We start from the raw sequence: 24,174 nt of genomic DNA on the forward strand, positions 1-24,174 counted from the left end.
GGGCTAAAGGCATTGCCATTGTAGGCATCGACAGGTCAATGTCAATTTGCAGGAATATCTCTAGGAGAATGTTTCAGAGACCTCTTTGGCCCTGGATTGTCCATATTGGTATAAATGGCTTATGTAAAGGCCTAGATGGCAGGCACATCACAGTTACAGATATACTACAGCTGGGAAGAGTTAGCTAGGGCTCTGGGTGACAGAATCGGGATCCAAAAAGATCTCAGCAGTCTAGACTGAATCAACTAAGAATAGACTGAGCTTAATAAGGGTAAATGAGAAGTTTTGCCTTTGGGTTAAAAAAAAATAAATTGTACAAACACAGGCTGAAATTGTCATGGCTAACCTCAAGTTTGTATGAAAAAGAAATGTGGAGGTTTTTAGACTATAGTCAAAATGCACGTGTCCATTGCAACCCAAAAAGCCACTGACAAACTGAAGTGAAACCAGAAGATAGTGACAGGGCTGAAAAGCACGCCATGTAAGGAGTGGAGGATGTTTAGCCAGGAAAACAGAAAACTTGGGGAAATTATTCTTTAGTATTAGAAATTTTATCCTGTGGAAGAGGGATCAGATGTATTCTGCATGGCACCAACAGGAATGATGCATGAGAGTTTCAGAAAATCACACTTCAGTTCTGTATAAAGAGAAAAAAATTCAATAATAATAGCTGCCCCCAAACAGAATGGGCTACCTTGGAAATCAGGGAGTTTCTCATGACTGAAGTTCCTCAAATGAGGGCTGAATGATGATAAACCAGGGATGTTCGAGATGGGATTCCTGTTTGGGTAGGCATTAGACAAGATGACCTCTTAGAAACTTTTCAAATCAGAAACTGTGAATCCATGTGATTCTGCAAATGTAAATGTCCAAATGATCTATGCCCCCAAACTGCATACTCAGGATAGTGGGGGGAGAGGGGTAAGAAGGAAGGACAAGGGGGCTGGAAGTGGGGGAGGAGTTGAGGACCAGAAGGAAATAAAAATAAGGTGCTTTTTCAAAAGGATCTCTGCTGTCTTTCTGGTCCCCAGGCAAATGGAAAATGTCAGTCATGGCAACGCCCCCTACATGCTTAGAGGGAAAATGCAGGAAGGGTGGCCTAAGAAAGCATACTACTTGCTTCCCTCTGGACATAAATGAGAGAGCACAGGGTAACAAGGTTAGGTGAATGCTATGTAAGAAGCAATTACAGTTTTCATTAATATAAAATGAAAGGCACCAAGGAACTCATCCCATTAATTTTAAGACCACAAGACTCAATTCAAATTAAGCTAGTGTCTTTTAAATTCAGAAATAGCCAAAAATAAAACTCAGCGACAGAGTTGTCTAGTAGCAAGATCTATCAGTAGCTTTAAAGGCTTGTATGCTCTGCCCACTGGAAAATTGGCCAGGTTCAGCTAATAAAAGTCATAGCCCATCTGTTCTTTCTCAGAAATTGTTATGTCTTCTTTTCATATTTGCTGCTGATAACCTATCTTGCGCATGTTATAGTTCATTTGTTTCAGGTCCAAAATGTGAGGATTTGCAGCAGTAAACATGTACCATTCCTGACAAATGACTGCAAAGCAGAGTTTGACTCCAACTGTTTAAAGACATAGGCTTTACTGCTGTCGAATGTTCCTGTTGCACTTACTTCCTATAGATAGCCACCATTTGGTCACCAAAGATCCAGGAACCAAAGTTCTGCTTCAAGAACTGCACCTTGATGGAACATAGAACATTAAGCAAGTAAACTAAATTCTCATGGAAATCATTTGAGAAGTTTAAGCCTTCTTTCCCCTCCACTATAATAACAACCTCCATACACTTCATTGTGGTATAGAGATAACTGTGGATTTTCAAAGATTTCGAAATCCTGGAATGTTCCAACATGCTGGAAAAGCTTTAACTACAGTCCCAACAACAAAATGCATCAGCTTTCCAAGGAACAGCCCAAAGTGCAGGAAGATCCACCATAACCACTAGGTTATAATTATTTGGCTAAGGCAGCCCATGAAACTAAGAGATATATAAAATGGCTCTCCTGTGCAGCCCCTTTCTGTTCTGAAATGACTAGCGAAGTAACAGAAAAATGGGCAGTGGAGGTTAAGAATCACACAGTTGGGGGATTATCTATTAATGTGAACTTAGCTCTTGGTACTCTAACATGTAATCTTACTGTCTAATGACCAAAAATGAGTGCACTTTTAAGTGCTGAGAGCCAGTAGCTTGATCCTCAGAATAAGAACTAAGGACTGGGCATTCTCATGCTTTCCTTAGTGATTATCTATTCTATCAAATGCCAGAAAGTGGAAGTGTTATATTCTTAATGGTTTTCAGTCATCAATTTATCTCCTGTCCTCTATCTCCTAACTTATCCCTTTAGATGTTTCTGTCTTGCCACTCACCTCATGAACTGACATGTACACAGGCCTTAATGTCTTATAATTAAGGACTGGGGGCAGGATTACAGCAGACTCTACCCTGAATGCCTTACTTTACTTCTCTTCTTCTCTGTCTTTTATGATTCTTGAAAAGCTTCTGGCACCTGCTCTTTCCTGCCATTCTTGTATTAGTTCTGCCCCTAAACAATTCTGCAGTTCTGTTTATAATGTCTTAGCTTCTGAGGCATGCCCACCTTGAAAGGATTTTGGAGTGTGGGTGAGTTGAGATCCACAGCCTAAGCTCATTAAGTGGGGCATAAATACATCTAGTAAGCATTGGGGGCAGAGCCAAGATGGTGGAGAAAAGCCAGGAAGTTGCCTGAGTTATCCCCAGTTTCCCTCAGAAACGATGCTAAATCAAGCCTCTGAATGGATTCTGGAGCAACAGAACCCACAAAAAGATGGAGCAAAACAATTTTCTAGGTTAAGGTAACTTAGAAGGATTTCAGGAAAGGTCTGTCTCACTTCGGGGAAAGGGAAGCACAGCCCAGTGCAGACACTGTTCAGGCAAGCCAGCAGGAGACTCTGAGCCACAGTACAGATCAGCAACCGAGGCCTCTTGGTCCTGGCTCAGAGGCCAGTGGCACAGCAGGCCAGCTATCAGACCTCCAGCCCCAGCACAGAAGGCCAAATGACAGCCCCGGAACTCCCAGGACAACAGGCGTGACTAGGCTGGACCACCCCAATACAGTGGGCAAGCCGCCAGCACCCAAGGCCAGGGCCCAGAAAGCCAGTGACCAGGCCACTGGCCCCCAGTAAAAGAAGCTTGGGACAGTGGCCCCTGTGCCCTTGGAGCAGAGCTCAACTTTAAAAGTCAAGAAATAGGCCAAACAATGAGCAAAAACGAAATAAAAAAGTGCCCTGACCATAGAAAGTTACTATGGAGACGGGGGGATCAAAACACAAACTTCTAGAGGATAACGTCAAAATGCCTACATGTGAAGCCTCAAAAGGGAATATGAATTGACCTCAAGGCCCAAAAGCCTCCTTGGAAGAGCTCAAAAAGAATTTAAAAAATCTGAGAGGTCGAAGAAAAATTGGGAAAGAAATGAGAGTTATGCAATAGAGGCAACAGCTTGGAAAAGGAAGGACAAAAACTGACTGAAGCAAACAATTCCTTAAAAAGTGGAATTGGACAAATGGAAAAGGAGATACAAAAGCTGACTGAAGAAAATAATTCATTCAAAATTAGAATTGGGCAAGTGGAAGCTAATGACTATGAGAAATTAAGAATCAGTCAAACAAAATCAAAATAATAAAAAAATTGAAGAAAATGTAAACTACCTCATTGGAAAAACAACTGACCTGGAAAATAGATCCAGAAGAGAGAATTTAAAAATTATTAGACTACCTGAAGCCATGATCACAAAAAGAGCCTGGACAGCATCTTTCAAGAAATTATCAAGGAAATCTGACTGCCCGGATATCCTAGAACCAGTGGGTAGAACAATCATTGAAATAATCCACCAATCAACTCTTGAAAGAGGTCCCAAAATGAAAATTCCAATGAATATTGTAGCCAAATTCCAGAATTATTGGGTCAAGGAGAAAATACTGCAAGGAGCCAGAAAGAAACAATTCAAATATCAGAGCCATAGTCATGATTACATAGAACTTAGCAGCTTCTATATTAAAGGAGCAGAAGGCTTAGAATATAATATTATGGAAGGCTAAGGAGCTTGGATTACAACCAAGAATCATCTACCCAGCAAAACTGTGCATAATCTTTCAAGAGAAAAGATGGACATTCAGTGAAATGGGGACTTTCACACCTTCCTGATGAAAAGACCAAAGCTGAACAGAAAATTAAATCTTCAAATACAACACTCAAGAGAAGCATAAAAAGATAAACAGGAAAGAAAAAAAACATACATGTTATTCAATAAGGTTAAACTGTTTACATCTTGACACTTGTAACTCTTGAGGACTATATCTCTTTGAGGGCAGTTAGGAGTATACATAGAGAGAGGGCATAGATATAAGTTGATTTTGCTGTGATGATAAAAAAATTGAGGGGTGAAAAAGATTGTACTGGGAGAAGAGGAAAGGGGGAGGCATAATAGGGTAAATTATATCATAGGAAGAGGCACAAATGATCTATTATATTAGAGTGAAAGAAAGCGGGGAGCATTGTTTGAACCTTAGTGGCATCAGATTTGGCTGACAGACAGAATAATATATGCACTCAGGTATAGAAATTTATCTTTACCCTATAAACTATGGGGGAAAGGGGAAAGAAAAGGAGGTGGGGCTGATAGAAGGGAGGGCAGATTGAGGGAGTTGGTGGTCAGAAGCAAGGAGGGACAGGGTGAAAGGAAAGAGAAAAGTATAAACAGGGAAAAATAGGATAGAGGGAAATTAGTAAGTGTAACTATGAATGGGAATGGGAAGAACTCTCCCACAAAATAGAAGCAGATAGAGTAGATTAAAAAGCGGAATCCTACAATATGTTGTTTACAAGAAGCACATTTGAAGCAGAGGGAAATACACAGAATAATGGTAAAAGGCTGGAGCAAAATATATTATGCTTCAGCTGAAGTAAAAAAAAGCAGGGGTAGCCATCCTAATCTCAGACAAAACAAAAACAAAAATAGATCTAATTAAAAGACATAAGAAGGAAACTGTATCTTGCTAAAAGGTACCACAGACAATGAAGTAACATCAATACTAAATATATAAGGACCAAGTGGTATAGTATCCAAATTCTTAGAGTAAGTGAGTTACAGGAAGAAACAGAAAGCAAAACTATACTACTGGGGAAACTCCCCCCTCCCTCTCAGAACTACATAAATCTAACCACAAAATAAACAAGAAAGAAGTTAGGAGGTGAGTAGAATTTTAGAAAGATTAGCTATGACTGACCTCTGGAGAAAACTGAATAGGGATAGAAAAAAATATGCCTTTTTCTTGGCAGTACATGGCACCTACACACAAACTGACAATTAGGGCATAAAAACCTCCCAATCAAATGAAGAAAGGTTGAAATCTTAAATAGATCCTTTTCAGATCATGATGCAATAAAAATTACATGCAATAAAGGGCCATGGGAAAATAGATTAAACATTAATTGGAAACTAAATAATCCAATCCTAAATGAATCATAAAAGCAATCAATAATTTCATCAAAGAAAATGACAATAATAAGACAACATAACAAAATTTATGGGATGCAGCCAAAGGAGTTCTTAGGGGAAATTTCATATCTCTAAATACTTACATCAATAAAATAGAGAAAGAACAGATCAATAAATTGGGCATTCAACTAAAAATCTAAAAAAAAATGAATCAAAAATCTCCAACTAAATACCAAATTAGAAATTCTGAAAATCAAAAGAGAGATTAAAAAATTAAACATAAGAAAATTATTGAAGAGCTGGTTTTGTGGAAAAAAAAACAACTAAAAATTAAATAGATAAACCACTGGATAATGTGATTAAAAAAAGAAAACCAAATTACCAGTATCAAAAATAAGGGTGAATTCATCACCAATAAAGAGGAAATTAAAGCAATAATTAGGAGTAATTTTGCTCAACTATATGCCAATAAATTTGACAATCTAATTGAAATGGATGAATATTTACAAAAAATATAAATTACCCAGATTGACAGAAGCGGAGATGAAAAACTTAAAGCCATTTTAGAAAAAGAAATTGAATAAGCCATCACTGAACTGCCTAAGAAAAAATTTCCAGGACCAGATGGATTTACAAGTGAATTCTACAAAACATTTTAAAACAATTAACTCCAGTACCACATAAACTATTTGGAAAAATGGGCAAAGGAAGAGTCCTAAACCATATTCCTTTTATGACACAAATATAGTGCTAATACCTAAAATAGGAAGAATCAAAATGGGGAGAAAGAAAATTACAGACCAACTTCCCTAATGAATATTGATACAAAAATTTTAAAATAGTAGCAAAGAGATTACAACAATTTATCACCAGGATAATGTACTACAACCAGGTGGTATTTACACATCAGGAAAGCAGGGCTGATTCAATATTAGTAAGACTATCAGCATAATTGACCATATCAATAAAAAAAACTAAAAGAAATCATATGACTACTTCAACAGATACAGAAAATACTTTTGACAAAATGCAGCACCCATTCCTGCAAAAAAAACACTAGAGAGCAAAAGAATAAATGGAGTCTTCCTTAAAATGATAAGCAGTATCTGTCTAAAACAATCAGCAAGGATTTTAAGTAATAGGGATAAGGTAGAAGCTTTCCCAATAAGTTCAGGTGTGAAACAAGGATGCCCATTATCACCACTATTATCTAATACTGCACTACAAATGTAAGCTTTAGCAAAAGAGAAGAAAAAGAAATTGAAGTAATTAAAATTGGCATTGAGGTAACAAAAACTCTTTGCAGATGATATGATGATATACTTCAAGAATCCTAGAGAATAAAGTAAAAAACTACTTGAAATAAGAACTTTAGCAAAGTTGCTAAAGAATATAAAAGAATATAAAATAAATCCACATAAATCAGCATTTCTATATATTACCAACAAAACCCAGAAGCAAGAGATAGAAAGAGAAATTCCATTTAAAATAACTGCAGACAATATAAAATATTTGGGACTCTACTTGTCAAGACAAACCCAGGAACTATATGAACACAATTACAGCACACTTTTCACACAAAGTAAGATCTAAATAATTTGAAAAATATCAGTTGCTCATGGGTTGGTCAAGCCAATACAATAAAAATGACAATTCTACCTAAATTAACTTACTAATTCAGTGCCATACCAATCGAACTATCAAAAACTTGTTTTATAAACTTAGAAAAATAATAAAAAAATTCATCTGGAAGAACAAAAAGTTAAGAAGATCAAGGGAATTAATGAAAAATTAAAAAGAAAAGGAAGGTGGCCTAGCCCTACTAAAACTGTATTATGAAGCAGCAATCATCAAAACTATTTGGTACTGGCTAAGAAACAGAGTGATGGCTCAGTGAAATAGTTTAGGTACACAAGACACAGCATTGTCAAAGATTATAGTAATCTACTGTTTGATAAACCCAAAGACTCCAGCTTCTGGATTAAAAATGCACTATTTGACAGAAACTGCTGGGAAAATTTGAAAATACTATGAAAGAAACTAGGAATAGACCAACATTTCACACAGGATACCAAGATAAGATCAAAATGGGTACATAATTTAGACATAAAGGGTTATACCATAAGCAAATTAGGAGAGCAAGGAATAGTTTACCTGTCATATCTATGGTGAACAGAAGAATTTATGACCAAACAAGAGATAGAGAACATTATAAAATGCAAAATGGATAATTTTGATTACATTAAATTAAAAAGGTTTTACACAAACAAAACTAATGTAACCAAGATTAGAAGGAAAGCAGAAGGCTGGGAAACAATTTTTACAGCCAGTGTTTCTGATAAAGGACTCATTTCTAAAATATATAGAGAACCAAGTCAAAACTGTAAGAATACAAGTCATTACCCAATTGATAAATGGTCAAAGGATATGAATAGGCAACTTTCAGATGAAGAAATTGAAGCTATCTACGATCATATAAAAATACTCTCAATCACTATTGACTAGAAAAATGCAAACTAAATAAACTCTCATGTATCACATCAATATCTATCAGTTGGTTAATGTGACGGAAAGGAAAATGATATATATTTCGAGAAGATGTGGGACAAGTGGAACACTAATGCATTGTTGGTGGAGTTGTGAATTGATCCAATCATTCTGGAGAGTAATTTGGAACTATTCTCACAGGGCAATCAAACTGTGCATATCCTTTGATCTAGCAATGCCACTACTAGGCCTGTATCTCATGGAGATCATAAAAAACACAATTACAAAATACTTTTCATACAAATAAAGTCACATGTACAAAAATATTAATAGCAGCTCTTTTTGTGATGTCAAAGAATTAGAAATTGAGAGAATGCCCATCAATTGGGGAATGGATGAACAAGTTGTGGTATATGAATGCAATGGAATACTGTTGTGCTTTAAGAAATGATGAGCAGGCAGATTTCAGAAAAACCTGGAAAGACTTACATGAACTGAGGCTGAGTGAAGTGAGCAGAACCAGAACATTGTACACCGTAACATCAACACTGTGTGACAATCAACTATGATAGCCTTAGCTCTTCTCAGCAAGACAACGATCCAAGACAATTTCAAAAGAGTCATGATGGAAAATGCTAACCACATCCAGAAAAAGAACAATGGAGTCTGAATGCAGTTGGAAGCATACTATTTTCACTTTGGGGGAGGGGGGGATTGTTTTTTCTTTCTTGTGGTTTTTCTCTTTTTTCTGATCCTTCTTTCACAACATGACTAATTTGGAAATGTTTAATATGATTGTATGTGTCTAAACTACATCAGATTGCTCACTGTCTTGGGAAGGGGGAAAGAAAAGGAGGGAGAAAAATTTGGAAGTCAAAATCTTATAAAAAGGAACGTTGCTTGCCTTCTCAAAGAGGGTGGGTGGGGAAGAAAGAAGGAAGAGAATTTGGAACTCAAAGTTCTAAAAATCAATGTTAAAAATTGTTTTTACGTGCAACTGGGAAATAAGCTATACAGGCAATGGGGTATAGAAATCTATCTTGCCCTACAAGAAAGTAAGGGGGAAGGGGATGGAGGTGGTAATAGAAGGGAGGGCAGACTGGGGGAAGGGGTAATCATGCCATCTTGGGGTAGGGAAGAGGGGAGAGATGGAGAGAAAATTTAGAACTAAAAATCTTGAAATGAATGTTGAAAACTAAAAATTAATAAATTATTGAAAAAGCAATGTTGAAAATTATCTTTACATGTAATTGAAAAAATAAAATAAGTGAAGTAAGTGAAGTAAGTGAAAAAAACAATAAATAAATACATCTACTTATATATATCACTAGAAGAACTGAAGCATATCAGAATTGAAGTCCTCACTCTACATGAAGACAAAAGACAAAAAGAAACTTCAGCTGTAAGAAAGGATGTCTCATGGAGAGGCAAATAAACACATTGGCAGAGTTACTTTTCTCATGTATTCAAAGGAAATAAGGGACAAAATTTTGGGAATATTTGATCATTTTATGTTACAGGGCTCATGGTAAGCAATTACTAAAAGACCACCATGAAGATAGTTATAGTTTATGTGCCAACATCTGTTGCAAAGGATAAAAAAGAGAAATATTAGGAAGAAGTCAAAAAGAACCTCCAAATTAAACCAATACATACTTTAAATAATGGTAATTTCAAGGTAAAAGTGAACAATAAGATAAAAGCAAAAAATATGTGGACAAACATTATTTAAGCATAAAAAATGATAGAAGACAAAGTCCTATAGACCTAAAAGAAGCCCAATGCCCAATACAGTATGAATAGTTTCTTTGAAAAGAAAGCTGGGAGGACATGGACATGCTGAACACCAAATAACCCCACCCTCACCCCTCAAAACCAATTGTATTTTAGTAGATAGCAAACATGTGGTTACTTATGTTTGTGTCACTTCCAAATCATCTAGGTATACACAATCATACCATTGACATATGAGCACAGAGATAAAAATCAATACCATTTGGGAGAAAGAATTAAAAAATGAGAAGAAAAAATATATATGGCAACATATTTTGTTGGAGAAAATTCTAATATGACCTTTTTAATGCAAGCTAATGATACAGGGGAAAAAAATGGAAATGGACAAAAGAACAGGTAATGAGATGGACTATCACCATGTCTTATAGTTCATGGACTCAATTTACCAGTACATACATACATATATATACATACATACATACACATACACACACACATACACACACTCATGTGAGTGTGTGTATGTGTATAGGGTATCCATAAAGTCCGTGTGCAATTCCAGAATTGAAAAGGAGAGGGCGGGATGGCCTTTGACCCAACATTTTACTATCAATAGTGACCAGGTGATGCAGTATGGCTGGGAGTCATGGAATATGATGGGAGTGAGTTGAAGAATAACAAAAGGACAATGAAGAGGTAAGTGTAAGTAGGCTGTGAAATATTATTAAGGAAGAGTTCTGCAGGTAAAGTAGTGCAAAGGACACCAACAGGATAGCACTGGAAAAGAAGGTAAACGACTGATGTAGTGATTGGGGGATAACACAATGGACAGTCTCTGTGCTACAGTGGCATTTAGCTGGAAGGCTCTGAGGAAGTGGGGTAGATGCTTTGTCAGCAACTGATGGAAGGACTATATAAGAGGTAAATGGGATCAAAAGCCATGCAGGGGTGGTAATCAGCCCTGTTGGAGGGAATGATCCCATTAACAAGATCACAGCTCCACTGAAGTATCAAAGCTCTGAAAAATAGCAACACTTGTCTTTCAAGAGATTGCCAACATTTTTGCTTTTAGGGTATATATCTATATCTTTCTATCCACAATCAGAATATATGGAATAAATATGATGTATTAAACATGTTAACACAGAGGGGAAAGCCCTTATTACAGTATTAATTTATAATTTTGCTGACTTGGTAGGAGATCAGTAGCTCTAATGAAGATCTATATGTTAGAAATTTGAGTTGTTCAGTTGTATCTGACTCTTCATGACCCCACTGGGTTCTCTTGGCAAAGATAGTGGAGTGGTTTGCCATTTCTTTCTTCAGCTCATTTTACAGATGAGGAAACTGAGGCAAACAGTGACTTTCCGAGGGTCACACAGCTAATAAGTATCTGAGGCCAGACTTGAACTCAGGAATATTGGTCCTCCTGACTTTGGTGCCATATTTTGGCACTTTATCTACTGTATCACCTGGCTGTCCTAGAAATTTGAATAGCCAGGTGAAAGAATACCTATAAAGCACATATGGTGATGGTGGTGGTGGTGGTGGTAGTGTGTGTGTGTGTGTGTGTGTGTGTGTGTAAGACAATATACGTGAGGATACCGCTGCCCAATTGCCTCTTATGATCATGGTCTCTCTCACCACTGTGATGGTTATTAAGAGAGCTGTAGGGCTATTATTGAATTCCCCAGGACCTTGTCCTCCTCACTATCAGCTCCCTCAGTATACAAAAGGTTATCATCTTGGTCTTATTGTATTTTATGACACAGAACAGACTCATAGTGCAGCCAGGTGGCATAGTGGGTACAGTGCTGGGCACAAAGTCAAGAAGAATCATCTCTCTGGGTTCAAATCTGGCCTCAGACACATTAGCTGTGTGACCCTGAGTGAGTCACTTAACCCTGCTGGCCTCAGTTTCCTAATCTATAAAATGAGCTGGAGAAGGAAATGGCAAACTACTCCAGTATCTTTGCCAAGAAAACCCAAAATGGGGTCACTAAGAGTCAGACACAACAACCACCACAGAATCATAGCATTCAGGGGACAAATATTTGGAAAAATAAAAAAGACATTCAAAGGAAGAGACACTGGGTATATTGTTCCCTCTAAAAAGAAATGTCTTCAATTGGGAAACAACCAGTGAGTAAGCAGAAGCTGATGGAAGAGTCTAGAAAGAGACTGAGCTAACCTATTAACTACCCATGAATTTAACCCAAACACCTTTAATCCAATACACAGAGCAGAGAGGAGATGTAAAAATTGACTTGCAGCTTGAAAAAATCAATTTATGACATGGAGTCAGTTAAGCACAATTAACTAATGGTAACTTAAAATGTTTTAATGTATGGCTAAGAACTCCATATCTGTAATCTTTTTTCATCTGTCTTTTCCAGATGGATTTTCTATGGTAAAAAATTGAGGATAAGTATATATACATTTGTGTGTGCAAACTCATGTTCATGCTTGGAGTGGTGGAGGGGAATGAAAAACAGTTAACTCATTTTTTGCAATTGCCAACCTTGAAAATACAATTTCAATATGGCTTAACATGTTTAAAATACTTTTAAATTTTTAATAAAATTAAGCAGTGTATTCTTAATGATGATACTGATGTCAGTGTAATTACACCTTAATATTGTTGGATTAAAAGTACATTGATTTTTCCAATCACATTTTAATTCCTATTTTATATTTTACATTTAGTTTAGCAAAATAAATAAATAAAACTATTTTGGTTGCCTATAAAACTTTAGTCCTGAAAAATTGTATGTGGTTTTTATGGTGGTCTTTATTGAGATCAATGTAGTGATGCCTTTACTAGTAAAAAGTCTCAGTGGTTAAAGTAATGTGAATTACAGGTCCTCACTAAAAAAATAACGCAACAAGAAAACAAAACAAAGACCTATGGTTAGACTTAGCTGTGTGATGGATAGCCTTGCTGTTTTTATTTAGTCATTTCAGTTATGTCTGATCTTCACGACCCTATTTAGGGTTTTCTTGGCAAAGATAGTGGAGTGCTTTGCCATTTCCTTCTCCAGCTCATTTTATACATGAGCAAACTGAGGCGGACAGGGTGGAGTGACTTGCCCAGGGTCACAAAGCTAGTAAGTGTCTGAGGCCAGATTTGAACTCAGGAAGATGAGTCTTCCTGATTCCAAGCCTAGCACTGTGCCACCTAGCTGGCAATGGATAGCCCTACCCTTTAAAAACATCTTATGTGGATTACAAATAACCCAAGACTGGCTGAGACAGAATAATAAAAATGTAACAGGTTTCTAGATATACTAATGTTTGTATTAAAAGGATAAGGGTGTTAGGGGTCTCTATGCTACTCTATGAAGTGTGGAGTCTTCACAGGAAAGGCACAGCACTAAAGTGATGCCTCAGATTCCCCATCTGCAAAGCAAAGAGTCTAGACAAGATGATCTCTACAATCCTGTCTTGTTCTCTGATTGGGTCTGTGTTTATATATAGTCTTGAAAGGGTGAGACTGTGAATTGTGAAGTAGGAGGTATAGTACAGTCGTGTCATACTCAAGTGGAAGCCAGAGCCACCAAACCCTACACAAACATCCCCATGAGGGGCTTACTGACTTAGAAGATCAAATGTTAACATTATCTGTGTTCTATTACCTTTTCGTTTATTTTGCTAAACTTTACCATTGGCAATTACTATAATTCCCAATTTCTCAATTTTAGTCTCTTTCAAGGCTGTATTGGGCCATGTTTGAAACCTGTGTTATAGTGGATAAAGCACTTGGCCTGGACACACAAAGACCGGAGTTTAAATCTTGTCTCAGTCCTTTACTAGTTGTGTGACTCCTGGACAAGTCACTTAACCTTTGTCAATCTTATTTTTCTTACTGGTAAAGTAGAAATAGATAATAATAGCATCTATATCTCAGGGTTGTTATGAGCATTAGATAAGATATTCAAATCTTAAAGCGTAAGCTCTTCAACAGTGAACAGTTTTAGAGAAAATGTATTCAGCTAACATGAGGAGGCTGGAGAAGGAGAGGAAAAGGAACTGAGGCAAGGAGAACAGAAAGGATTCTATTGCACATTAATCCTGAGCTCTATGCTATTTGAGAAAGGCTAGCTAGCTGAGGAAAAAAAATTGTAATTAAAAAAAATTCCCAAATAACAAAAATAAGTTTTCTCTCCCTCCTACCCCTACTGAGTAGGAGGAGAGGGTGTGGAACTCCTTGTAAAAAATATTCATGGTCAGGCAAAACAAATCCCACATAAGCCATAGCCAAGAAATATGGGTCTCATTCTGAACTCAGGAAGATTTCTATTGCCAGGAGTAATCCAGGGAAGTGGGTGATCTGGGGTTTGCGTGGCGTTAAGAAGAGTAGTTTCACAAGCCACTTTACACAGATTACCTAATTTGAGCCTCACAACAACCTTGTGAGATATATACCATAGGGATTAATATCCTTATTTTACAAGTGAGGAAGGTAAATCTTTGAGAGGTTAAATAACTTGTGTGTGGTCACTTGGCTGGCATTATCGATGACAGGGTTTGAACCCATGGCTCTCCGGAGTCTGGGTCTATCGTTCTAAAATACCATGCTGCCACTCAAAAGTGATAGATGCTTATGACCTGCAAAACCCCCAAAGGTGCCAAGTCCTAGGGACGAACTGGACCAGGGGTGCAGAACCTGCGGCCTCAAGGCCACATGTGGCCTTCTAGGTCCTTGAATGTGGCCTTTTAACTGAGTCCAAGTTCTGCAGAACAAATCCTTTGATTAAGGGGATTTGTTCTGTGAAGTTTGGATTCAGTCAAAGGGCCGCACTTGAGGACCTAGAGGGCCACATGTGGCCTCAAGACTGCATGTTCCCCACCCCCACTGGATTCTTATCACCAGAAGGGACTTGACAAAATTCAGTGCCCACATTTTACATATGAAAAAACTGAAGCACACATAACTTAAAGAGATTTAATTATACTTAACTAAACTCAGACCAAAGCCTCTAGTGGCAGATGTTAAAATGGGTATCCATGGCCAAGGGTCCTTTCTCAGGGTACTCACGTAGAGATTCTCAGCATGAAAGGAATGATATCAGAACTGCTCCTTTCCTTACTCAATTCAAGGTCCCACCACCCACCCTAGCATAAAAAACCCAACTCTGGTGATTTGAAATCTTCACAAAAATAGAAAGCAGTTCTTCATCACTAAAACACTGGTGACTCTTATGTATCTGAAATTTAGCAGTATATTTTGAATGGTGTCCCAGCACTGAGTTATGGTAAATTAGATACCAGGCAACATTCTCTAAAAGACAATGATACGACAATGAGCTGAAACATCCTCAAGATCTATAGGGGGAAGAGACGATCCAAGTCTGTGAAGTGAATCATTTTAGTGGCCTGGGTTATGAAAAAACTAAAAGATAGCCAACAAGTAGATGGAAATACTCACATGTTACCTCGAAACCTACTTAGGTCGTTATTTGGCTTCTCACATTCGATTATACTGGTGAACTTCAAGGGACTGAATTCAGCATCCTGGAATTATAAAATTTTACAGATTAGATATATCTGAGCAAAGACTAATTACAGTCTGTTTTATTATTAAAGAAACAGAAACAGTAATTTTCCTAATCTAATGTGTCAATAAACATTTAATTAGTAAACAGTTAATAAGAATTTATTAAGCACCTACTATGTGCCAGGCACTGTGCTAAGCACCGTGGATACAACTATCAAAAAGACAGTCTCTGCTCTCAAGGAATTGATAACCTAATGGAAAAGGCAACACACAAAAGAAAGCTAAAAAGGAGTGGGAAGCCTGGGGGTATTAAGGGAAGATACATGGAGGGAGGAGAGCAGGACATGATGGAAAAGTCCAAAGAAGCACAGCTGACTGCAAAACAGTAGATATTTAATGTTTCTTGATTTAAGTTTACATTCACCGTCCTAAGTTGTTTCCAGCTCTTTGTGACCCCATGAACTTGTCCATTGGGTTTTCTTGGCAAACATACTAGGGTGGTTTGCTATTTCCTTCTCCAGTGTGTCCCCATTTTTCCTTCCCCAGTGTGTCCTGGAGTCAGGAAGACTGGAGTTCAAACCTGGGCTCAGACACTTACTATCTGTGTGACTCTGGGTAAGTCACTTAACCTGTTTGCCTCAGTTTCTTCAACTGTGAAATGGAGATAATGGGGAACTGAGGCAAACAGGGGTTAAATGCCTTGCCCAGAATCACACAGTACTCACATGAGGTCACATTTGAACTCAGATCTTCCAAGCCCGTGCTGTCTCTCCTGCACCATCTAGTTGAGCCTCAAGTTTACATCGTCATTAGAAAATTTTCCATGAGCTGGGTTCACCTTTCAAGACTTTTCTTTCCTAAATTAAATTCCCTTTCACAGTCACAGCATGGTTTTACAGGTAGTGTCTCTCCTCTTTGCAATTCAGGATTTTAGAAAAATCCTTTCTTTACATTTAAGCTCTGGGTACATCTGCATAGAATGGTAAAAACTGTGCCTTGTTTTTGATAAACCTCTTTTTATGAGAATACTGTACTATATGGTACACAACCCAGACACACAATTGGATAATAATAACTCATGTCAGCCTCATGCTTTCAAGAATACAAAGCATTTTTACATCTATTATCTCAGATTTAGAGCTGGAAAGGCTATCACCTACTCCAATTCCATCGTTTTAGAGGTTAGAAATCAGACCGAGGAGGTAAAGAAAACTACCCAAGTTCACACAGGTGGTGAGGGTAAGGCAGAAACAGTACTCAAACCCATGTCTTTTTACTTTAAATTCAGTAATCTTTCCAATATACACAATCCTCAAGAGATGTGTATTTGTTTAAGCTGACAATATTTATACAGCATTTTCTATGTACATGGGCAAATTCTTTTCCAAGATCTGGCAGGCTCCTGTATGTTCTTTAAATTTCTCAATGATCTATTGCATAATAATCAAAATTTATAGAGTTAGAAGGAATTTACAGAGTTCATCCAATTCAACTTTGTGACATTTCCTAACTTGTTCCAGACAGGTGTGTGGGGGGAGAGGGGAGAACACAATTCAAGCAGGAAATTACGAAAAAGGAGAAGGATGTCTCTCTTCATTGTGGTAGCATGTTATATTCAATAAACCATCGGCCTTGGCAGGAAGACCTGGGCTCAAGTCCCACCTGGACAATTAGATGTGTGATCCTGTACATGTCCCTTAAGAACTCTGGATCTCAGTTTCCTCATCTGTAAAATGAGTCAGACTCAATGATTTCTAAGGTCCCCTACAGCTCAAAATCTATTATCCTATAATTCTAAAATCTGCTTGTTCCACCTCAAAAAAACCCCAGAGACACCAAGTCCTGGGGATAAACTGCACTACCCAAACTCTCCATGACAATGGTAGAGCACATGGATGGGAAACCTGGATGATATAACCAGCCCAGGGATCAACTGCCTTTAAATATCCCTGGAGAACATTCTAGAGATCTCTCAGATCTATACAGAGGGTGGCAAGAGAGGGGAGAGAAGACAGAAATAGCCATGGAGGATGTCTGGAAGTTGTTTTTCACACACTTGAAGTAATGAAATTAAAGGGCCCTCAAGAGGACTGTGATAAATGGTAAGGACCACTGGAAGCTGAGTCTGATAGGGCTACGGGTTCCATCACTTACAAGTGGCACGACATTGGGCAAGTTATGAATCTCCATCTCATTTGCCTCAGTTCTTTTGGGGGAGATTATGACTTGAAAGAAAAATTCCAGGTTTTATATAAGTTTCCTTACAAATGAATATTTTAAAAAATGACTCATGGCTTTTAAAAATCTGCCCACTTCTCCCCATTATGTGGAGATAAACACGTTCAAAGATTAATAACAATGAGGAAAACCTCCTCTCTTTCTACTCTGAAGGTTGTCTCCATTCTAAAATGAGAATTAAGACCACCTGCCATGCGTTTTATAGAATTAGAAGGAATCTACAAAGTTCATCAGATTCAAGGCAATTTAGGAATTTAGGACATTTACTATCCTAAATATGGAATGAAATGATGTATATGAAAGAACTTAAACAATTACAAAATACTAGACAATTAATTCATTTTCTACCTTCTTTCATCCACAGGACAACTTACTGCAGTGTAGGTAAGCTAAAGGCCTATTTGGTCCAATCAAGTATATTTTCTTTTGTCCTTTCTGTGTATAGTGCATTGTCAAAATTAAGTTTCCTCTTGCTATTTGAATTTTATTCCATTCCTCAAAGTTCTTTACTGACTCTGTATTACTTTTCACGTGGAATTTACATTATTCAGCTTTGTTTATAAGGTCCTCCCTGTAGACATTTTCTAGCTTGTTCCAATACATTTGAAGACCCTATTGGTGAATTGGCCTTGAGTTTGTAATCTAGCAGAAACGCCATGATATATGTGCGCTGTCAGCAAAAATATATCTATTTGCCAAATAGCTATTATATGTACCTGCATGCAATCCAGGATAAATAGGCCTAGCTTTCAAATGCTTTGAAAAGTTCTTGCTTATCTAGCTTATAATAGGCAAGCTTCGAGAAGCAGTAATTGTGTCTTCTAAAAATTCTGCATATTTTATATGCTTTGCGGGTTGACATAGTTTTACAAGAATTTCAATTGTATAAAAATAATTAAGAGTAATCAACACTGTCAAGGGATAAAGTTGAGTTGATGAATGGACTGAACATATTTTAGTATTTATTAAATTTATTTCACTAGTACTTTCAGTTTATGACATGTGTGTGTATCCATGTACGTGCACACACGTGCACACACACATACACACACACACATGTTCAGTGTGAGATATCTGGTTAGATAAAAACTAATGAAAAAGGAAGCACATATTTAATAAAACACCATAAGGAACTCCAAGATTTCTGTATTAGCCTAGAGACACTGATCTGCTCTGGCAATTTAGTATTTAGAATAAGATACCATTTCCTTAATTAGAGTTGGGTAATAATCACAAATAATTTGCTAAAGTCTGGAACAGCAATCCTGCAGACAGTAATTTCATTTCCCAATTGTTTAAACAAGTAGTCCATCCCAAATAAAGTATTTAATTTATTAGTAGGGCTGGGAAAATATTTCTTTCAGGGTTCTTGAGTCAAATCTTCCTCTGCACCCTCCGGAATCCCTGCTCTGTCACTAACAAATTCTCCATTCTGGATCTTTTCCTCTAAAAATTTTTCTGTCTTCTTGAGCTTGCTGGAACTCATCTCTTTCCAGAAGATAATCTCATCCCTAGCCAGTTCTGATTTTTCCTTTTCTTGTTCACCCTTAACACACCAGAACGAAAAGAAGTCTTGACATACTTCTTGCTCTTCACTGCCACTTACTAGTCCTCAATTTACAATCGTCCTGGAGTCAGGAAGATGTGAGTTCAAACCTGGTCTCAGACACTTACCAGCTGTGTGATTCTGGGCAAGTCACTTAACCTGTTTGCCTCAGTTTCCTCCTCTGTAAAATGGAGATAATAAATAGTACCTATCTCCAAGGGTTGTTGTGAGGATCAAATGAGACAATAACTGTAAAGTGTTTAGCCCAGTCCCCATCACACAGTAAGTGCTATATAAATGGTACCAATTATTATTAATATGCAGTTAGGTGACACAATGGATAGTGCCAGGACTGGAGTCAGGAAGACTCATCTTCCCAGGCTCTGCTGCCCTGTCTTCCTACGTTCAAATCTGGCCTCAGACACTTATTAGCTGTGTGACCCTGGGTAAGTCACTTAACCCTGTTTGCCTCAGTTTCCACATCTGGAAAATGAGCAGGAGAAGAAAACGGCAAACCATTCCAGTATCTTTGCCAAGGAAACCCCAAATAGGGTCACAAAGAGTCTGAGACAACTAAAAAACAACATGGATATTATTATTAATTATTGTTATCCAGACCTACCATTAACTCTGAAACTTCTCTTAATTTGAAACTTACTCTGTCTGTCCATATTATTCTTTCTAGGTCTGTGTTGTTATGTTACTCTCTCTCATCTCAAGCAATTCAGTACCTGACTCAGTTTTCCTTTCCATCCCAAACCCTACCTTCATAACAAATTGTTACCTCCTAGAATGACTTGGCCTCCCAGTTCATTCCCCTGTTCAACGTCTATGATCTGCGTCTTCCATCTTCCACCTACAGGGGCAGTCATATCTTAGCTCTCACCAATCTTTTCAAATAACATCTCCCCTCTGATCACTTTGAAATTCCTCTCCCTAATTTTAAATAATCACCTCTCTTTCTATCACTTCGCCTGCCTCAATCCTACTCAACGCATTCTTCGTCTTTACTGAAGCCTCCAATTTCTCTCTGCCTCTCTGTTCCCCCAATTCATCACCAATGCTCTGCCCTCCCCTCCCTCTTAATCTTGTGGTTAACCTGTTCAATTGTGTACTTTGTTCCTCCCATGAATATCTTTCTCCCTTGCCCTACTGCTGTTCATTTACATACCCAGAGTTTGGTTGTCTTCAAACCATTCATAGGATTGTGAAGACGGGCCTTAAAGAGTCAGAAAGACCCAAGTTCAAATCCAGCCTCAGATACTTCCTGTGTGACCCTGGGCAAGTCAATCAACCTTTGTCTGACTCAATTTCCTCACCTGTAAAATGGGGATAATATTTGTCTAGGTTAAAGATAACAACTTCCTTTTAAAGAGAATACTGAAGCCCAGAAGGAATATGACTTGTCCAAGGTTACACAGCTAGTAAATAGCACAGCAGTGATTTTGAATTCAATTCCTCCTACACCAAATTCAATGCTATTACCACTACACCACATTTATACTTATACAAAAGCCCAGACCTGACCATGGCCATCTTTTACCTAGAAACATACTTTTTGTCGTTAAGTCATTTTAGTCACCTCCAACTTTTTGTGACCCCATTTGGGGATTTTCTTAGCAAAGATACTGGAGTGGTTTGTCATTTCCTTCTCCAGCTCATTTTATAGATGAAGAAACTGAAGCAAATAGGGTTAAGTGACTTGCCCAGGGTCACACAGCTAGTGAGCGTATGAGGCCAGATTTGAACTCAGGAAGATGAGTCTTCATGACTCCAAGCCCAGCACTCTGTCTATGGTGCCACCTAGCTGCCTAGAAATATACAGTGGCTTCCTATTTGTTTTCAGGATAAAATACCAAACTCCTTAACCTGGCATTAAGGGTCCTTCTACACCATAGCTCCTATAACCTTTCCAGAGTCACTTAATATTATTTTCCTTCATGCATTTTACATTCCAGCACAATTTAATTACTGTTTGGTCTCCTAACTCAAAATCCTAATTCCCATTTGCATTTGCAAAAGCCCCTCCCATCTGTGGTAGAGCATTCTGAGCTCCTATTGGTCTGATCAGGCACAGTGGGACACTCTATAACTTGACTTTAACATAATGATGTCGTTTTGGTCCTCTTCAAGAAGAAGGACAACAATCAACCCAAGTCTAGACTGTGTTTTCTCCTTATACCCATCTGTCCAAATCCTTATCTTCCTTCAGTCATCCTGATGGATATATGGCCACTGGACCCAGATGGCTCTGGAGGAGAAAGTGAGGCTGGTGACCTTGTACAGCCCTCCCTCTCTCAAATCAAAGTCAACTGCAAGTCATGTCATCATTTCCCTGATGTCATGGTCATCTTTGAGAATGAAGGACGAACACAACAACAACAATTTTTGTTCAAGGCTCAGCTCAGATTGCACTTCCTCTATGAAGACTCCACTGCTTATTGGCACTCTTTCTTACAACAAATTACCTTGCATTTATTTATCTGTCTTTCATACTTCTGACTCTTTCCAAACTTCACCACCGTGACCCAGTTGCCTCCTCACCACCACAGTGGCCCCCTTTGCCTATTGGTGAGTTCCTTCTGAATGTCTTCCATTTTGGGATGGTGCTAGACTGACCAAACTTAATTCTTCTCCTTGTGCATCTGACTCTATTCAGATTTCACTATTCAATATGTCCTTCAAACTGGTATCCCCCTCCCCATTTCAGCTACATTTTTTGTATTGCCTTTCCCCATTAGAATGTAAGCTTCTTGAAGGAAGGTACTATCTCTTGTTTATATGTATATCCCTACCACGTAGCATAGAGTATGGCATATAAAAAGCACTTAATAAAGGTCTTGCCTTGCCAGTGACTGTGTCTGTGTTCTTCCCCCTACTAGAATGTCAGGTCCTGGAGGGAAGGCTGGTTCAATTGGATGAGAACTGGTCTTTGAGTCAGAAGACCTTAGTTGGAGCCTTAACTTTGCTCCTCATTATTTTGGTGTCACTTTTCTGAGCCTGAATTTTGTCACCAATGAAAAAGGGAACAAAATCTCAGAAGGTTGTCATATTTATCAACTGATAATGTTGAACTATGATCATTTAACAAATGTTATTATCATTTGTTTGAAACTAATAAAAGCTAGCATTTATATAGTACTTTAAGGTTTGTAAAGTACTTTACAAACATTATCGACATTTTACAAGTGAGGAAACTGACGATGAGGTTAAATGACTTGTCCAGGGTCGCACAGGAAGTATCCAAGGCTGAATTTGAACTTAGGTCTTCCCGACTTGGGTAGTTATTCTAATACTATTACAAACAAGATTTTTCTTAGACCCATTGGCAAAAGTAACTATGCATAACAAATTTCTCAACAAGCTACACTCTATTAATTATTTAATTAATTGAATTATTTAATTAATTAAAATTGTTTAAAAAAACCACACATACAGTTATCCTTTCCACATCATGGCGGCTTGGGGCACGGCACCCCCACCATCTGAAAAATCCATGTAAAACTTTTTGGCCCTCCCTTCATGCCAGAGAAGAAGTCTGAATTTTTTTATTTTCTTTTATGGGGTGTACACCCCATACACTAGTATATATATTTTTGTATACAGTGCTATACATATTTTTTATGTATTTCTGAATATCTAATTTTTTGTGTCATCTGCTGGCCTTCATGTGTCATCTCTGGCTTCAGCAAAACTCCCCCAAAATTCTCACTTAATTTCTTATGCTGACCCATGATATATCAAAACCATGATGGGGAAAATTGAGATGTGGAAAGGATAACTGTATAGGAATATCAATAACTTCAAAGAGTATTTTCAAGTCTCTTCTGAAAAATTAAAAACTTATTATCTTTATTTTTTCACTGCAATAGGATCATATTCTATTTCCTTAATTACAGAAAAATTTCAGGAGTCTCATGTTTATTTAAAGTTTTGTGAATTGTCCAGAGGTGGATATATTACTTTTTTTTTTAAAGAGGGAAGGAACTCATAAATACATAATCCAGGATTTCCATAGCATACTAATATTATACTTGGCAGACAATGTAGTATGTTTAAAATATTTTGTTTTTGTTATTTTTTCTAAGAATATGTACTTGACCTGGCTCAGGAATGCTAGGACATTTTGTCTCTGGGACTGCAGATATTACATTCGTGACATTATGCAAATAATTATGTGATTTGGGGCAGGTCCAAATTCATGAAAAGAAAGCATCTATCTTGCTCTGGCATTTGGGGCAATTTAGTCAGCTCTATTTCAGAACAGAATCAACCATCTGAGGTGCTGAATGGTTTGTTTATAAATTCTGTAAAAATAATTCTTTAGTTCCTAACTCAGTTGGATGTATAATGCAATATTATATGCATCTGTAATGATATATAATATATAATATCCGATGGTTAAACTATAAGCAACCTCAAACAAAAACAAAACACAGGCATGAAATTACAAAGTAAAGCTGTCACAAAACTCATTGCCCACAGGCGATGAATGAATAGACCCATTTCGTGTTTCAAATACAGAGAAGATAACAAAAAAAAGCAGGAAGGGCATGTACTCCTAAAGTCCTAATTCTACTAAAAATTGGATTCCATGGATCTGAGTTAGAAGCCAAAAAAGCTTCCATCTCTTTATTTGTCTGTTCCCTTTAGGGTATATTGTGATTAAAGGTGGAGATTCACTGAAAAATCTGTATAAACTTCATCTGAGTAAAGTAAAAGTTGGCACTTTCAATATTATCAGGTGAGGACCCAATGAAACCTAATAACAGGTTAAAAAGCCCTATTTCAGGCTATGTCTTTAAAGTTGAAATAAGTGAACTGTGATACGGTGTATCTGTTTATTTTGGCTATCTTATCATTAGATGCAGTAGATTGTAGGGGTAAAAGACCATACAGTCAAAAGTATTCATTTCAATTTAGGGCATAACTCTAAAAACAACTTTAAAAATTAAAGAATTTCCTAGTATTGTTTTTAATACCAATAGGATGCTTGTTCTTCCTTCTTTTTTTTAAATTTCTCTTGTTCTTTTTTTTTCTTTTTAGTTTATAATACTCAGTTCTACATAATCTTGAGTTCCAGATTTTCTTGCCTCCCTCTGCAAGACAGCATGGAATCCGATATATCTTCTATGTATAACTTCGCATTGAACTTATTTACACACTAGTCAAGTT

General features: G+C 37.5%; 1 protein-coding gene across 1 annotated transcript in view; it reads right to left on the reverse strand.

The window, feature by feature from the left end:
- ATP10A (ATPase phospholipid transporting 10A (putative)) overlaps positions 1 to 24,174 on the reverse strand; it is a 275,874-nt gene that overhangs the window by 65,786 nt on the left and 185,914 nt on the right. The window contains exon 3 of the mRNA XM_036745018.1: positions 15,147 to 15,232. Within this exon, the coding sequence (XP_036600913.1) occupies positions 15,147 to 15,232 (86 nt within the window). The remainder of the gene's footprint in view (positions 1 to 15,146; positions 15,233 to 24,174) is intronic.

Source organism: Trichosurus vulpecula, chromosome 2 (genome assembly GCF_011100635.1).
Source record: "Trichosurus vulpecula isolate mTriVul1 chromosome 2, mTriVul1.pri, whole genome shotgun sequence".
NCBI classification, from domain to species: Eukaryota; Metazoa; Chordata; class Mammalia; order Diprotodontia; family Phalangeridae; genus Trichosurus; species Trichosurus vulpecula.